Source organism: Chinchilla lanigera, unplaced genomic scaffold (genome assembly GCF_000276665.1).
Source record: "Chinchilla lanigera isolate Chin_1 unplaced genomic scaffold, ChiLan1.0 scaffold00105, whole genome shotgun sequence".
Classification (NCBI taxonomy): Eukaryota; Metazoa; Chordata; class Mammalia; order Rodentia; family Chinchillidae; genus Chinchilla; species Chinchilla lanigera.
In genome coordinates this window covers 1,905,789-1,924,093 of record NW_004955506.1, presented here as the reverse complement: position 1 = coordinate 1,924,093, position 18,305 = coordinate 1,905,789, and the positions used below count along the sequence as shown (strand labels likewise).

At 52.3% G+C, this 18,305-nt stretch overlaps 1 protein-coding gene across 5 annotated transcripts in view; it reads left to right on the top strand.

Moving 5' to 3' along the window:
* Baiap2 (BAI1-associated protein 2) overlaps positions 1–18,305 on the top strand; it is a 68,163-nt gene that overhangs the window by 12,693 nt on the left and 37,165 nt on the right. For all 5 annotated transcript variants that reach the window (XM_005407312.2, XM_005407314.2, XM_013506075.1 and 2 more), the window contains exons 2-3: positions 3,586–3,661; positions 7,289–7,375. In XM_005407312.2, the coding sequence (XP_005407369.1) occupies positions 3,586–3,661; positions 7,289–7,375 (163 nt within the window). The remainder of the gene's footprint in view (positions 1–3,585; positions 3,662–7,288; positions 7,376–18,305) is intronic.

Genomic DNA, 18,305 nt, shown 5'->3' with positions numbered 1-18,305 from the left:
CCTCCTCGTGGACAGCTGGCCTCTGGCCTCTGTGCACAGAGAGGCTTCTTAGCTCAGTCAAACTTTATTTCCTCAAGGTCAGAATTCTTCATCTGCCCCCTGCATTTTACTTTGGTTCCCACTGGGGTTGTTAAGAACAGACATTCACTTCCCCTTTAAAAGTAAACACCCACTCCCTCCAGGTGTTAGTTCAGCTCCCTCCTGGCAGATTCCTACAGAAATATACTTTCGTTCCTTGCCTGGGAAAGCGTGGCCCATGGCCACTCTGAAGTGCTCTGCTACCCAGGGATGGGTGGTGTTCACATTCTTTCCTGGGGGGAGGAGGTACCTGAGGCAGAAGCTGTGTCCACTGCCAAGGACTTCCGTGGTCCCTCCTGGGGAGCAAGGTACATTCTGAAGCCCCTGCCCACCACAGGTACCCACAGAGGCTGGACAGGTCTGACTGGAAGCTGAATAGGGAGTGTGGGCCTGGAATGTGCTCACACCACGGGGCTGTCATGTGGAAGGCAGGGCCCTCTGCCTGTGGGTTTGGGGCCATCTTAGTTTTCTCATGGGAATGGCATGGCCCACTGGGTGAGCTCCAGAATGATGGGTGGACTTGTGGGCTCAGCACGACCCCCTCCCTAACAGAAATGGATCCCCCAGAAGAGCCATCATGGTAGGTGGTAGATGGACTGACCAGAGGAGGGTCTGCGATGTTCACCAGGACCCCAGGGCTGGCTCTCCAGAAGGCTGCTCTTCTCACCGGGGCCAGGCATGTTCCACAGAGCCGGGAGGAGAAACTGGCCCTTCCCCAGCAAGAAGCCATGCTGTCAGCTCAGTGGTATCCACACCTCTGCCCCCACCTCCATACTGAGGCAGCAGCACCTGTGTGTCCTGGCAGGCTGGCCACTTGGGCCAGATGGAGCTGGTGGCTGTGCCCAGGTGGCCTGTCTGGCACTTCAGCACCCACACTGCCTTGTCTCCTTGCTCCCACATTCCTTGAGTGTGAGCTCAGCTGCGACACTGAGGAAGCAAAACCTCACGGCTGTCCCTGTGTGTCATGCTAAGGGCATGGCAGGGGACCTTGGTGACCCACCTTGCTTGGCCCTGGCTGGCTTCTGACATTTTCTCCAATTACTCAGGACATTACGGAGCTTGAAGGGCTGGTCCCAGGCCTGTGGGCCTGCAGCAGAGCTCCCTAGGGTCTAGTGAGCGGAGGTCCATTCGAAGCCCACCTTCTCTGGGGCCATGTTGTCAGATCAGTGGCAGTGACCAACGGTGAGAAACATATCCGATGCAACCCCTGCTCACAGCGTACACACAGATGTACAGAGTACACATGTGAACATGCACAAACATGTTCACACATACCTGATCATGCACATGTGCACAGATGCACACACAAACATGTGCACATCCACGAGCACATGTGCATGCACACATGTTTGCACATGTACATAGGCATGAGCACACATACGTAGGCACAAGCACACATGCACATTAGCAGGTGCACGCACCAGAACACTAGACTCAGTCGCACTTGGCCTTGCTGGGTCTGTGCCCCACTTCTGTTCTATCTCGTTACAGTAGTCCTTCCCCCACAGTCTCTCTGCCTGGCCTTGCTGCCATTCCTGGACCTGGAGAACAGTTAGGGGAGCACCCCTGCTCAGAGCCATCTCCCTCTACCTCTTGAGCTCAGTCTTGTCCCAGGATTCTCCTGGATGCCAGAGCGGGTTCATCCGTTATGCATATGACATCCCTGCCCCAGTCCTAGGCGCTCCTTGGATTTTACTTGTCCAGCCCCTGGTCCCCAGACCTGTGTGCAGCTTGCTCCTCCTCGGAGTCCTGTCCCCAGACAGACCTGTGAGTGCCTACCTTTCCTCCCCCTCACATCTTGCTGCCTGGTGGACAGAGTCGGAGGAATCCAGAGCTCGCTGGAGCTGCCTTCCTTTCCTTTAGAGGCCTACGCAGCCTCTCAGGGTTTTCCCACAGTCCACCTGGGCCTGTGGCTAAAATCTCAGCAGCCAAAGGGACATTTTATTACTTTTATTAATATATGTTTGTGATACATAATGAATATATTCATTGTGAGGAGTTGGTACATACACTGTATGTCGTATACCAGCCCAGAAAATTTAAATGTGGCTGGCACTGCTCTGCTCAGACCCTTCCTGTCCTGCCTGGAGGAAATTGCCATACTCAGCTCTCCTGTTCTTACCTCATGTCACCCCTCCCACCACAGCATGGCCCTGGGCCAACGCCTTTGCACTGCTTGGGCCTGCCTGCCGTTGTCCAGGGTGATGATGACGACTGCTTCCCTCCCTGCCTTCCACTCTGCAGCTGGGCCCTCCCTCCCCACATGTCTTTCCTTAGCTCTGTGGGACTTTGTCTGGACAGGTTCTCACATCGGTGGTGTGTCCCAAAAGTTGGGACCACCTGACTGGGGATTTGGCCCATCTGTGTTACCGTCCGCGGTTCCTAGCCTGTGGGCACACTGGTGTGGCAGCCAGGGGTCAGTGAGTCCAGACCCACATACCAGTCATTAGCAGCTCGGAGTTTGAGCCCTTGTCCAGCAGGAACACGGGTCTTGGTGTCTCCTGGCGTGAACACCCTGTCGTACCTCAGCATGAGTGCCTTAAGCACGTGACAGGTGGCAGGTTTCCTAGAGCCAGGTCCTACACTGGGGCGTGACTTGGTGTCCTACAGTGTCCTTCCCATCTGCTGTGCTTGTCTTGCAGCCTAGGACAGGAGCTGGGACAAGGTTTCTTGGTTCAGCCAACAGTTTGGGGCTGGAGCAGGGCTGCAGAGCCTCCTGCATGGCTGCAGTCAGCCGACTCCTCTTCCTGTTGTCCTCAGGAAGGCTTGGGCTCCCAGCATGACAAGCTGCCGGAAGGCTTAGGACATGGCCAAGACAGGGTTTTCTTTCAAAGTCCCTCCCTGGGTCCTTCCTGGCTGGGGTTGGCTGTTGACAGTCGGTGCGTATTATGTCGGTAGAATTCTCACATGGCTGTTGTTTGTGTGTGCCTGTTTTTACGCTGTGTAATTAAAACATTTATTTGGCCTTCGCCATGAAAATCTAATTTCTTGAGTCTAAGAACTGCCGATATTGGCAGGGAGACTGCAGTCCGTCAGGCAAACAGATCCCGGAGCCTGTTGGATTATTCATAGTGTGGTATTTGCAAACCAGGCTGTGGCTCGCTCTAATCAGAGCTGATGTTTGTAATTGATGTGTTGAGTTAGGGTTTTAGCGTGGGGGGCGTCACTGAGCGTTTGTGTGGGGCCAGCAGGCAGCCTTCTGGGGCTGACTCAACCCTGCCAGCCTGGTAACGGTGCCTCTACAGCACGTGTTGGTGTTGGCTGTGTGCCACCTGGCCCGGAGAGGGCTCCCTCCTTATTCTGCAGACCCCCTGCAGCCAGGTCTGTGCTTGTCTCCAGGGTACCGATGTGAACTGGAGCTCCTGGCCAAGGGCATCTGGCAGGGGGCAGGGTTGGGATTTGAACTTGGAGACTGAGGTGATGTCTAGCCTAAATTTGCTCCCCACAGGACCCTCCCAGAGTCCTGGGTAGACACAGCGATGACACACTCTCTCTGCTTTTTTTCAGACCATCATGGAGCAGTTCAACCCCAGCCTTCGCAACTTCATCGCCATGGGGAAGAACTACGAGAAAGCTCTGGCAGGTAGTGCTGGTGCCCTGGGCAGATGGACTCCGGCTCAGCCCCTAGGGCCTGGGTGGAAGCCATGGTGCTCTTCCTCCAGAAGCAAAACCCAACAGGCTGCCTGAGGGTGTGCATGCCATCAGAGTGACCGCATGTCCTCATCTGTGGGTCTTGTCCCAGGGCTGTGGTGACAAACAGGGTACCTAAAGATGGGTGTGGTTGTCTGCCCTTCAGAATTGCCTGGAAATTGAGGGTTGGGATGTACAGGATGTCACTGGTGTTGTAGCAGCAGTACATCCAGGACCTGTCCCTGCTGAGTGGACCCTGTACAGCTTCTGGTCCAGGAACCAGGACTGAGGCGTAAGTGGCTGAGATGGGGCAGGATCCTGGGCCTGGTAGGGCCTGGGGCGGGCTGAGTCATGTGCTGTTTGGAGACCAGCTGTTTCTGGCCTGACCCTGTTCTCCTTGTACCCTTGACTACAGCTATCCAGTAGCTGTGGCATCTTTATCAGTGACACCCTCGCCCCAGCAGGAAGGTCTTGTGTATCTCGAAATAGGCACCCCATCTCTGCTACCTCTTGAGTGGGCTGAGGCTGTGGTCCTTTGTTGGGAAAGGAGAGGACTCACCTCTTGTTCTCTTCCAGGCACCTTTACTCTTTGGTCAGAAAGGGTAAAGCAACCAGCAGACGGCACTTATCCCTAACCAAAGCCTCCTTGTCCACCACTATCATGCCTACCCCACATTCCTGCCATGGCAAGCATTCTGTCGTGCAGCCTGGGTCCTCTCTGGCACTCTGCTCCTTCCTTCTAAAGGACTACCATGGGCAGGGCTCACCCCTCAGAAGGGGAGTGACAGCAGTGTCTTGCACAGAATGAGAGGTTACTGAGGCCATGACAGGGAGCAGGCTCTCCCTGCAACATCCTACCATCCCCAGCTTGCTGGAGCCCATAGCACTGACCAGCAGCCCTTGAGTGGCTGTAAACAGGTGGTCAGGTCAGGGGTTCCTTCTTACTGCCTTCTGCTTAGGGTGCACAGAAGTGGTTCTGCAGCCAGCATGTGTGGGAGTCCTGGCGGCTGTCCTGGGATGGCTTAATTTATACCATGCCACCCCTCTGCATCCCTGAACCAGGTAACACAGCCTCAGGGCCTGTGTGTGTCACAGAGCTCAGGAGACCCCTTGCTTATGTATGTAGATTCTGCCCATTAGAACTGTCTTAAAAAGCTGTCCCCCTCAAGTGGAGAGCCAGCCTGCAGGTTCTTCGTGACATCACAGATCCCCAGGTTGTGGCAAAGAGGAATTCTGGGCTTGGTGGCAGGCACGGCCACTTCTGTGCACTGGTGGAAGCAGAGTCGGGTTCATTCTCTTGCCACGAGGGCTGGGGATATAGCTCAGTGGCATAAGTGCCTGCCTGGCAAGCGCAAGGTCCTGAGTTCGATTCTGAGTACCAAAAATAAAAATAAAAATAAATAAAATTTCTCCCCTAAAAACACTGAAAATCTGGGGCCGGGGGTATAGATAGCTCAGTGGCGCAAGCACCTGCCTGGCAAGCATGAGTTCAATTCCCGGTACCAAAAAACAAAAACAAACAAACCACCACATCCAGCTGAAGGAGTCATTGTCATTCCCCAGCCACAGTATAGTGTTTGCTCACGGCAGCCCTGGCCTGTCTTCATGAGAGTGGACTTGGCCTATGTCTGAGTGCTGACCCAAGAGGAGACTTTTGAGATGGCAGGAAGGGGACCGGTGTAGAGGCAAGCAGGCAGTTCCTGTTTCAGGTATTGTACGCCATAATCAGATTATCCAAGCTAAGCTGGTTTCCAGCCTCTGAATGCCACCGGCTTCTTGTTTTCGAGCCAGTCTGCCTTACCTTGCGTACAGTGGCTATGAGTGTCAGAAGGCATGGCACAGGTTCTTGTGGGGGCTGGGAGCGAGCTGTGCAGGTTTCAGTGACAGCGCCTTTTCCCAAAGTGGTGCTCTGTGAAGTGCTGGGTGACCTAAGCCATGAAGAACTCTCCCTACCTCCTATGGCTCTCCCTTGGGCATTCCATTCCCAGGTGTCCCGAGGCAGGGAGTAGCCCAGACGCCCTTTCCCGTGGCTGAGCTGGAGGCCTGGGCTGCTGCCTCCTCCTCTTTGATGCTAGGCACTGGTTTCCTTCCGGGAAGGCTGTTCTACCTCCCCCTTGGGTTCCTCCCAAAGTTATCCTGGCTGTGTGCACAATCTAGAGGTGACTTCCTCTTCCTGTTTTCCTTGATTGTTTTGTGGGACATGCTCAGTCTGGGTCCCCACACTGCTTTGGCCGCACCCAGCCTCTTGCTGCCTTGAGTTCCTTTGGTTTATTTTTAGAAGCCCACTCTCCCTGGTGGCAGAAGCACTCCCACCCCCTGCAGACAGGGTCTTGTGCCACAAAGCAAATTATGTGCACTTAATTGAAAACTGTACAAATAAAATTTGATCAAGTGCCCAGTTATAAGCCCCTGAGTGGGTTCTGCAGAAAACAGATTAGAAATTATAATTATGCATCTGGTGACTGCTCCCCAGCCTTGTCCTCCAAGGCTGTTGCCGCAGGATGGGGCCTCTTCTCAGGTGTGGAAGCTTGCCAGGCACCCTGAGATCTCAAGAGGGTTCCCAGCTACCTGGATGGAAGCCAAGACCTACCAGCTCCTTGGGAACTGGCCTCCTAAGACAGGAGCTGGGGGGTATGTGAGTAGCTCCCCTCCTCCTCTCCTGGTCAGGCCAGGGTTACCTCTGAGTTGAGGTGAGCCCCTCTGGCTGTAGCAATGCCAGATGCTGCCTTCAACCTTATGGAGTTTGGGGGTTTATTTGCTCGTGTATTGAAGGTTGAACTCAGGGTCCCCCGCCTGCTAGGGGAGTACTCTGCCACTGAGCCACACCCCAGCACTTTTCATTTTATTTTGAGACAGAGTCTCACTAAGTTGCTCAGACTGGACTCACATTTGTGATCCTCCTTTCTCAGCCTTCCATGTAGCTGGGATTTCAAGGGTGTGCCCCAGGTCCTGGCTTTTCAACCTGCCTTCAGCAATAGCATGTGCCCCCATGAGGTCCTGTTTTGAGACTGGGGACAGGGAGAAGTAGCTGACCCTTTGGGTTTGGTTTGGGATCCTTGGGTGAAGCAGTGGCCTCCTACCTTCCCGCCTGCTGTGCCTGCCCCATCAGCTGTTTGTCTCACCAAGTGCACTTGAAGCTGAGCCCCCCTCCACCCCCAACCCCCACGCAAAGCACAGCACAGCACATGACAGGGCGCAGCACTCCGTAGGTGACTTGAATAGCTGCAGAGCTGCATGGTACACAGTGTTCTTGCAAATACAAGGATTGGAGTGAAGTAAGAGTATCAAGAGGCCGGGCGTGGCAGCACACACCCGTAATCCCAGCACTCAGCAGACTGAGGCAGGAGGATCGTTCAAGTTCAAGGCCAGCCTGCGCTACATAGTGAGACCCTGTCTCAACGCCTGCCCCAATCAACAAGAGATGGGATGATGTCCAACCCAGAGGTCAAGGTGTGGCATAGTCTTTGCACTTGTCCAGGCAGGCAGAGGGGCTCAGCCTGAGCTGCAGTCGTGTGTTTTTGCTGTGGGTTTTGTCTGGGTCTTGTGAAGGAAGTAATCGCCCTCTCCTCTTCTCTCTCAGGTGTGACCTTCGCTGCCAAAGGCTATTTTGATGCCCTGGTGAAGATGGGGGAGCTGGCCAGTGAGAGCCAGGGCTCTAAGGAACTTGGTAAGGCCCCAGACTGTGCAGAGCCCAGAGTCCCTGGCTTCCACATACCAACTGGGCTCTTGTTCAGTTCTGACCCTTTTTCAATTTGGGATCAGAGGTTACCTATCAAACAGGAAAAGATGCTTTAAAATGACACACACCCTCAGAGTTGGCGAGGAGGACCCTGTACTGAAAGTGGGGAACCCCAGGTGGGCTCAGGTGCTATTTGACACTTGCCCTGGTAGGCTCATCTCCCATAGGAGCATGGCACAGGGGTGAAGAGATGTGGGCAAAGCTGCGCTTAAAGGGGTTAGAGGCAAAACCCGAGTGACCAACCTGGGGGCCATGTGTGGAAAATGAGATGGAGCTGCTAGCGTCCACTGACACATGGTATCCCTGCTGTGTGAGGAGGGGTGGAAGGGATGCAGGCCCAGGACTCGAGTGGCCTGACCAGTTTTGCTTAAGGGTGTCACACGTGCTCACATTCCAGTAAGTGGGGTAGTGTCAACCAGTAGAATTCCTGGTTACGTTATTTTCTGCATGCTTTTCTGTGTTTTAGAAATGTTCTGCAAGAAGTTTATATTGCTAGTGTAATTAAGGGACATGGAACGTGGCTGCCTGCAGTGTCATCTCAAGCTTGGCTTTGAGCGGGGCACATATTTTCATGGTCCTAGCCAGGGTGTCAGTGCCACCAACGCGGCTGAGGTCTCCCGCCCTCACAGGGATGCTGTGGCTGCGGCATCGGGCCTGGGGTGGCCTCGCCTGTGCCCTCGGCTGCACTTGAGTGGGCTGTGGCCACAGGCTGACTGTGAGCAGTGAAACACAAACTGATTGAGAACCACTTGGAGTCCTCCAGTCTCTGAGCACGGGGGGCAGACTGTCTGTGTCCAGCCTCCTTGTCCACAGAGCCTCCCCGCAGTCACTGTTCCAGGAGGTGGCCCCTGCGTCTGGCTAGCACGGGCAGCAGGCAGAGATGCTCAGGCTGAAGCAGGTCGGTGTGACAGGGTGGTCAGGCCAGCGCACTCTGTCCTCTGTCAGTTTCTCCTCAGGGCCAGGAGAGCCCCTTGGCTAAGGCAAGGCCCAGGTTGTGTGGGCAGGCTGGGTGCTGGTTCCCTCGGTGTCCTCTGTCTGGCACATGCAGTGGGCCATGGGCCCCGGGCACACCCCTCTGCTGCCCTCACCCACACTCTGCCCCCTGTGCATCTCATGACCTTCTGCACAGACAGGCGTCACACTTGTAGATGGCAGGCCTTGCAGTCACCTCTGCCACTCATTCAAGGTCCTGGGAGCCCACTGTACGTCCCATGGATCTCAGGATTCTGGCGGCCTCCAGAATCCATCCATGAAGTGCTGCTGTGCTGATGGATACAACCATGGGACTGGCCTGGAGTGAGGGGGACGAGGCCACACATGGACGCGGCCCAGCCTAGTGAGAGACCATGGGGTGCGCCCTCACGCGGTGGACTGAATGTGTATGGACAGTGGCTCTGGGTCCAGAAGGAGGCCACGCTGTCCCCGCAGTTCTGATGCTTGCTTTCCTCTACCACTGTGGGTGAAGAGGAATTGTCCTAGGCTGCACATAGAATACGTAAGACAGAGTGTATAAGAGACACAGCTTCCTTTATTTCTTAGTGTTTTCACTTACTAAATTATTTTATAAAACAATAGGCTCGAGTTTAATAAGAAAACTTAAGTGTCTGCTTAAGGACAGTAACTGCCTGTCTTCACAGGCGCACACACGAGTGGTGGGTTAAATGTTCTTGCCAGCACCAGGCATATGACATCAGTGAAAGGAGGGTCTCCATCGCCTGCGTGGCAGCTGGGGAGGCAGAGTGACACTGCACTCCTCGCTGCCCCACCCGCCCCGGGTATTTTGTGGTCGCCGGAGTGGTCAGTGCCTGAGCATCACACAACTGAGGCCTGAAAAATGTCACTGAAAATCACATAATCAAGTTAACCTGTTCTAAATCTCTCACAGAGCAGAATCACACAGTCTACAGCTTCGTATGTCTGGCTGCTTTCACAGAGTGTGTTTCTGCTGTTCATACTGTGGTGTGTGTCAGAAGTTCCTTCCTGTTTATGGCCATGTAATACTCCAGTGTGTGGATGGACATCTGTTCATTGTTTGATGAACATCTGGGTTGCTTCTACTTTTTGTCAGCCATGAACATGGGTGTACACGTGTATTTGTGTGAATGTGTGTTTTCATCTGGGCAAGTGCCTGAGAGTAAAACTGCTGGGTCAAATAATTGGAAGCTGAATCTTTATTAAAGCATTTGCTTTAAAAATAAGTTGGTTCTTTTGCCAGCCCCCCTCCTGCCCACGCCCTGCTTCTCTGAAGCAGCTGCCTCCAAGCTCCTATGCTATTTTCTCCTGTGTGTCTGAACGACAGGTTAATGCTATTTCTTCTTCTTTTTAATTTTAGATGTTATCTAATGACTTTTTATGATGGAAGATTTGGATTAAGCCCGTCTCTTCTCTTTTCTTTTCTTTTCTTTTCTATTCTTTCTTTCTTCCTTTGCCTTGCTTCCTTCCTTTCTCTCTCCCCCTTTTTTTTTTTTTTTTTTTTTTTGTCTTTTGAGACAGACTCTGTCTGTGCAGTTCAGGCTGGTCATGAACTCACTTTATAGCCCAGGCTGGCCCCAAACTCACAACGATCCTCCTGCCTCAGCCTCCTGAGTGCTGGGATTATAGGCGTGCACCACCACATCCAGCTTCTTTCTTTCTTTCTAAGACAGGGTCTCACTGTGTAATTCAAACTGGCCCTGAACTCATTATGTAGCCTACACTGGCCTCAAACTAGAATTACCAGCATGTGCCACCACGCTCAACTGGATTTAGCTTTTTTATGTTGTCCTCAAGCCCCACCCACTATAATAATCATAGTTTCTGCTGAAATCAATGCCCGGTGTTTAGCTGGCAGTGGTCGTCCATGACTTTAATCCCAGAATTTGTGAGGCTGAGTCAGGGAGACTGCTGAGAATTCCAGGCCATCCTGGGCTACGTAATAGGTTCAAGGCCAGCCTGAATTACATTCCGAGACCCTGACTCAAAAAAAAACCACAATGTTTATGTGATAAGACAAATCCCGTCCGTGGCTCAGACACAGTGTGTTATGATGACTTGTTTCTACTCTTTGTTGGGCATAATTGGAGCATAGTAAACTGCACCAGTCCGCCTGTGTGGCATGAAGAGTTCTGACACGTGGACCCCTGTGGCCAGGGTGGAGGTGGTGGACTTGCCCCTGCCCGCCTGCCCCTCTCCAGGCGGCCCTTTCCTCTGCCTTCTCTGTAACTCTGTATTTGCCAGCTTGGATGTGAGGGGACTCATGAGGCCACTCTGTGTTCTCTTGGTCCAGCCCTCTTGCTGCGCCTGCGTGTCGTCCAGGGCTGTGGCTCAGTGGTTCCCCGGCTGCCTTGCAGCCTTGTGTTGTGTGGACGGTGCTCTCCTCTGTGCATGGACCTTTGGGCTGTTTCCAGATTTGCATTTCCCTGATGAACTCATGGGGAGGGACATCTTTTCCTGTGCTTATTTGCCAGTTGTTTATCTTTAATGAATTGTCATTTCAAATCTCTACCCTTTATTTGGGTTTCTGTCTTTCCGACTTAGAAGTTCTCCATATATAAGATACCCAGATACAAGCCCCGGGTCAGATGCGTATTTTGCAGGTATTTTCTCTGGAGCTGATCAGCCTTTCATTTTGTAACAAGATTTTTTTCTTTTTGGTGCTGGGACTAGAACCCAGAGCCTGGCACTGTTAGGCAAGCCTCTGCCACTGGTTCACGCTCCCATAGCCCACCAGTTTTTAGAAGAGCAAAAATGAGGGCTAGGAATGTAGCTCAGTGGTACAAGTGCCTTCCTGGCAAGCGCAAGGTCCTGAGTTCAATTCCCGATACCAAAAAAAAAAGAGCAAAAATGTTCAGCTTTAAAGTCCAATTGGTTGGGGTTTTTTTTCTGATGTAGATTTTTGTTATGACTCTGATCGTGATTTTGATAACAGTAAGTTTGTCTCCTGTAGCATTAGTAACAGACTCACACTCGCATTTGCTTCATTTTCTGTGTTGATTTGTTTCCAAACCCGCAGACCTCACTCTTGGACTCATTTTTGCCATCTGCAGTCTGGGTCCATCTGCTTGTTTCCTCTTCTGGGCCTTCTTGGAAGCCCCGTGACCAGCCCTGGTCCTCTGGCTCCCTGCTGTGCACAGGGCCACCTTCTTGGACCCCAGGGGTCTCCTAGGGCGCCAGCCCTGCTCTCCGTGTACCGCGTCTTTTCCATTCTCCTTCATTAGGATAATCGTCTCATGTTTCTTTAAGGTTCCTGAAAGAGGGGAGAAGGAACTGGTTTTTGTTGTTACTGTTTTAAAGAGGAAAAACCTTCAAAACAATAGATTAACAATGGCTAATACATTGCATATTGCTATCTTTAAATTAGTTACTCAGAGTACAAGATATAGGCATTTAATTGTCCAAACAGTATTAGCACAAACCTTTCCCTTTTTTTTGGTCTTTTTGAGACAGGGTCTCGCCATGCATTTCAGGCTGAACTTGAGCTCACTTTGTAGCTCAGGCTGGTCTTGAACTTGCAAAGATCCCCCTGCCTCAGCCTCCCGAGTGCTGGGATTACAGGCATGCACTACCATGCCCAGCTTTTCCTTTTAATGAACTAAGAGAAATTGGTAGTGTAACTATCTTAACTATTCTGTACGTGTGTGTACATACATTTTTGCTTTTCCCTTCTTTTCTCCCTTCCCCCATCCCAGTTTCTCTTTTCTTTTGAACAATTTCTTCCCATTTTATAGTATCTGTTGTACATTTTGGATTTTATTTACTCTTTCAGCTTCTCACACTGGGAGACAATACAGTGTTTACACATGTGTGTTTGGTTTATTTCACTTATAAATATGGTCTCAAGTTACATCCATTTGCCTATAGAAGTGTCCAGTTTATCCTTCTTTATGGCTGAGTAGTACTCTATTGTATAAGAAGACCACATCTTTTTTATCCATTCCTCAGTTGATGGGCATTTGAGTTGTTTCCAAGTCTAGCTATTACAAATTGTGCCGCTATAAACATGGGTACACATATATAGCTTCTGGGAAGATACTCAGCAAGGGAATAGCTGGGTCAAATGGGACCTCCAATCCTAGTTTTTTTAGGAATCTCCACACTGATTTCCACAGTGGTTGCACCAGTCTACACTCCCACCAACAGTGGAAAGGGTTCGTTTTTCCCCACAGCCCATCCAACATTTAGTATTGGTTGATTTCTTGGTAATAGCCACTTTTTCTGGAGTGAGATTGAATCTCGGCATTGTTGTTTTTTTTTTTTTTTTCCCCCAGCATTGTTTTAACTTGCATCTCTTGAATAACCAGTGATGTTGAACACTTTTTCATATATTTATTTGCCATTTGTATTTCTTCATCTGAGAAGTGTGTATTCATCTCAGATGCCCATTTTTGGATTGAGACTTTAAATTTGGGAGGTCTGAGTGTTTTGAGTTCTTTATATGTTTGTTTGTTTGTTTTTTAATTTTGGCATCAGGAATCAAACTCAGGACCTTGTGCTTGCCAGGCAAGCCCATGTGTCACCAGGCTGTATCCCTAACCCAGTATGTTCTTGATAGTAATCCTTTGTCTGAGGAACAACTAGCAAACATTTTTCCCCACATAGTGGTTGTCTCTTCACTTGTTGGTGGTTTTTCTTGCTATGCAAAAAATTTTTAATAAGATGAGATCCCATCTGTTAATTCTTTGATAGTTCCTGTGTGACTTGGGTTTTATTCATAAAGTCTTTGCCTACACCAATGTCCTCAAGAGTTTTACCTATTCTATCTTCCAACAGATTTAATGTTTGTTTTAATATTTAGATCTTTGGCCAAGTGTGGTGACACATGCCTATAATCCCAGCAATCGGGAGGCTGAGGCAGGAGGATTGTGAGTTTGAGGCCAGCCTGGGCTACAAAGTGAGCTCAAGGCCAGCCTGAACTACATAGGAAGACCCTGTCTCAAAAAAACAAAAAAAGTTAGATCTTTGATCCATTTCAAATTTAGTGCACGGTGAAAGATATGTGTCCAATTTTACTTTTCAGCATGTGCAGAGCCAGTTTTTCCCACACGATTTATTAAAGAAGCTATCTTTCTTCCAGGGAATGTATTGGGCACCTTTGTCAAAGAAAAGGTGGCTGAGTATGTCTGGATTTGTTTCTGCATCTTCTAATCTATTCCTTTGATCTTTGGGTCTGTTTTTTGCCTATACCACACTGTTTTTATCACAGTAGCTTTATAGTATAATTTCGTGTCAGGTATTGTGACAGCCCCTGACAGGAACAGTTCTTGAGACATAGGTGTCTGCAGATGTTTTCCTACCTGTTTCTGGTGGGTTGGCTGGTGTAGGATTCCAGGCAGGAAGTGATTTTCACTTGGAGTTTGAAGATAATACTTCATCATCATCTAACTTCCTGGTGTTGTAATGTTCAGTGCCCTTCAATGCTGAATTTTTTTTTTTAAATGTGAGTTGTCTTGGTTTTCTCTCCCTAAAAGCTTTTTCTTTTTAAAAATTTAACCCAGAACTTTCACACTGAACTATATCCCCAACACCCCCACCTTTCTTTTTTTTTAAAGAAAGGGTCTGGCCGAGTTGCCCAGCATGGACTCAAACTTGTGATTTTCCTGCCTCAGCCTCCCAGAGTGCTGGAATTACAGGCATACATCATCTGTTATAGGCATACACCAAACCAGTGATATATTCTTGTTAAACTGGACCTTATTACTGTAAGGAGATCTTTGGGCCAATTAGTCTAAGTTTTATCTATTTTTGTTTGATACTGAGCTTGGTTTTCTCATCTTCTTCCTGCCCTACAGCATTCCTCATTTCTGATTACTTTCTCTGAAGTTTGTCCCTATTGCTCCAGTTTGGGAGGGGTGAAATGTTGTGTCTCTGCTGTCTTGGGGTTGAGCCAGAGCTTCCCCTTGGAGTGGAACCCAGGTTTGGGAGGGGTGAGGGGCACTCTGCCCAGACCAGCGCTCAATTGGACCCTCAGTTGTTCTCAGTGATTTAATCTTGAGTTGGTTTTGAATTCCTAGCTCCTGATACCATCCTGCCTCAGCCTCCTGAGTCCTGGGACTACACATGTCCGCCACTGTGCCTGGCTTTGGTGATTTAACCTTGATGTCTGGAAAGCAGGACTTCAGTCCACCCTCTCCCGGCAGATCTCCTTCCTGGGCCCCTCGGTGTTGCTGGCAAGCAGGAGAGCTGACCGGCTGAGCTGCTTTGCTCCCTTCTCCACCTGATCCCTGTCCCATCCACACAGGCAGGAAGAAGATTGCTGTGGCTCCTGCCCTATCCACTGGGCCGATAGTCACACTAGGACGGCTCAGGCTTTGCCATGCTGCCCTTCGCTTAGTGACGATGGCTGAAGCGTCTGCCTCTCCCATGGACCCCATTTCCTTTTGACTCTCAAGCTCCATTTTCCCCAGAAGCTGAAGGCTGGCCTCAGGGTGTCGGTGGAGAGCGCCTCTCGGAGGCTGGATGAAGACCCAGCCGTGCAGCGTTACCTAGGGAGTCACTTCTGCTTCAGATGGGCCTCACTGCCCATTCGTTCCCTTCCCCTCTAAGTGAGGAGCGCCAGGCAGCGTCTGCCTTTGGTCCACTTGGTCCCTCCACGCTGCCACCCCAGCCTCACAGCGGGGAGGTGGCCTCGGCCAGCGCTCTCGCAAGTGCTCAGCTGAGTCCTCTGATCCTCAGTGAAGTGTCTTCTCCCCTGCAGTGAGAAAGTCTCTGCAGTTGACTCTCAGGGCTCCGCTTTGATACAGCAGGCTGCTTAGTCAGGGAGTGAGGGCGGCGCCGAATTCCAGCATCTTCGCGCAGCGCTTCTCATCCCACAGCCAGCAGCCACCCACACGCCGTCTGCTGGTTGTCTCCAGTCCCCCTCCCCAGCCTCGTGTCTGTTGAGGCTTCCTCAGTGCCAGCTCCAGCCAGGGCAAGTGGGGTGCAGAGGTGAATTGCGGCTCTCACTTTGCTCTGTGTGCCCTTGGGGAGAACCCTACTTTCCCGGGGGGTTGTGGTGCCTGGGCTGATGAACAGCAGCTCAGGGGCCTGAGTGGTGACCTGAGGAGGGCGGGTTGCATGTGGTGGCAGAAGTTGTGCTGTGTGCACTGGTCCCAGGTCCCTGCCGGGGCTCACATTCCTCAGCCAATAGACTCATAGATTGCGGTTCTCTGTAACAGCAGCTTCTGTGCCTGCTGTTCCTCCCTCTGTCCCCTGCCCACCAAGACGTCTGGCACTGGAGGGGCCAGTATGGAGGCTGCAGGGCAGAGGGTGGGCAGGCAGCTGGCCTTGCTGGGGGGCCTTGGGGTCCACTGTGGGTGCTGTTGTGGTTCTTGGTGTGGGCGGAGGACTGTGTTCTGGTCTGCCTCACTGTTTGTTGTTCCCATACATCTCCTTGGGAGGCTGCGTGCTGAGCACATCCCAGCTCCTGAGCAGCCACCAGCCTCCTGGGCCCTGAAACTCTTCCCCAGGTGCCTGGGTGACAGCACTGGGCTGGCCCTAAGTCATCTGAGGGAAGACGGACAGAGTGGGAAACCGAGTCTCGATGCTCCTGCTGCAGCTCACACACCTGGGCAGGTGTGCAGTGGAGCCACCCCTGCAAGAGCAGGGAGCAACCTGTCCCAAGAGGATGGGGTTCCCTTGGGCCCCATTTCTGTCCTAGGCCTCATCATGAGTGAACTTCCCATTTGCACAGTGTGGTTGTGCCAGGCCCTGGCCCCCCACAGGCTGTTCTGTTAAGTGGCCCGTCTCTGGAGGCCTCTGCTGTGCTTCTGGCCTTTGAAGGGCTGCTTTGTACCTGCCGGCACCTGCAGCACACTTGGTTGCGATCAGAGGGCATGTGTGTACTTGCCGGGTGCCCTGGGCCAAGGCCTTGCCTTCTGCTTGGCACTCCTGGGCAACCTGGAGGGAGCAGGAGCTCTGTGTCTCAAGGAACGCGGATGCTTTCAGGCAGGTGGCTGCCACTCTGCCTGAAACTGGGCTCTCCTTCGGTCACTGAGTCACTGAATTGAGATGTGGCCTGGACAGCTCCCGCAGGTTTTGGCTGCTGTCCACTTCTGGCTCGGAGAGAGGTACAGAGGCAATGTTCTGGCTGCCCAACTGGGTGCCCGTCCTAGGCTGTGAGTCGAGCCTCAGTTTTTTCCCATGCCAGCCTCCCATCTCAGAGGCTGAGGATGGCCCGTCTCTGCATGTGGTGTCTCTGGAATGTTGGGGGCTAGGCAGGAGGGAATGCCCTTTAGCTGTGACCTCAGGGACCCTCAAGGCTGTCCTCCCAGTGGCTCAGGTCAGCCAAGGTGGTTCAGAGCTGCTGCTTCCTCCATGCTGCACTGTGGTTGGACTCCTGTGTTCTTGGGGAGGCCGGGGGGACTCTCTGGCCATGTCCACTTCTTGGGTTGGCGTCCTGAGTGTCCCTAGCTGCATCTCGGGCCTCCCCAGTGGTTTGTGACAGCTGGCTCTTGGATGTTCCTCCTGCTGTCAGACCCTAACAGTGGGGACTTGCTTTGGGGACCTGCCTTGGAGACTGTTAATCCTCCCGACAGACACCTTCAGAGCCTTAATTAGATCCACCCAGCAGGGGCCATGTCAGTGTCACATCCCTGAGGGCCTGACACCAGGTCCTGGCTGATCCCTGGCCTCCGTGACAACCGCTGCCTGGCAACAAAAGGGAAAGTGAAGGGGAGAGGAAGGGAGAGGGGGCGACCACACCTAGCCCCGGTAGACACCCCTTCTGAGCAAGAATGCTCCAAACCTGGCCTGGCTGATTGCAGTGCAGTGTGCCCCAGAGGCTGGGGTGCCGGTGATGCCCAGGGATTAGGTGACCTGGGCTCCTGTGGGGGATGGGCCTCCAACTCTGGCCACCCTGCTGAAAGCTTTGTGAGGCCTGGGAGCCTCTGTCAGGAGAGATTAATAACCACCTTAATTGGATTTGCTGTGGCCCAGGACGTGGCTCAGTGATAGCAGGAGGTAGCACCGTGTGTGTTCATGTTTCCCAGCGTCGGGTCTGCTCTGTGGCAGGAATATCAATACAGCAGCAGTACCAGGGCTGGTGACTGTGGTGCCTTCATGCCAGTGACCAGTGGATTCTGATCAGTGGCAAAAAAGGAGGCACCAACAGCCCAATTCCTTCCGAACCCATTCCCTGGAGGTGAAAGGCATTGCCCAGCGACAAGGAAGGCAGAACTGGAGCAGAGCATGGTGCCTTGGAGAATGGCTTGTGCCTCTGCTAGCTCTGCTCTTGTTCTAAGAGGAAGGTCAGTCCTGTCCTGTCCTGTCCTGTGCTGTCCTGTGCTGTGCTGTCCTGTCCTGTCCTGTCCTGTGTCCTGGTGTTGTGACCAAGGCAGGAGGCACAAAGCCCTTTAAGCTTTCTTCCTCCAAAGTCACACAAAGACTCTGGGAGGCTCACTGGGCATTAGCACCAAAATCTGAGGCCTTGGCCACCTGCCTCAGGACAGTCAGCCTGTCCACACACAAGAGCGCTCTGCAGGCTCCTAGGGACCCCCGAGGTTACAGCCGGCTATCTGTCCCCCAGCTGAGGTGCTCCTGACTTGGCCTGCTGCGTCTTGGTGGCAGTGCTAGCTCCCAGGTGAGGGCAGAGGAGGCAAGAGTACCCAGCTGGCTGGGGATGGTGGTGTACACCTGTAATCCCAGCACTGTGGGACTCTGGGGAGGGGGAAACATTATCAAAGTAGAAGCACTCAGTAATCGTTAGCAGGGTCACATACAGGTGGTCCCGTTGCCTGGGCTGTCTCCTGGGCGGAGATTTAACCAGCCAGACTGTATACAGGCACAGACAGTCCCCAGTCCAAGTACCCACCAGCAGTGTGACACCATCTCTGGAGTGCCAGGGGACAGTGGTGGTGGCTGGAAGGGTGACAGAGGTGGTCAGACACTGGTGGTCAGAGAGGCT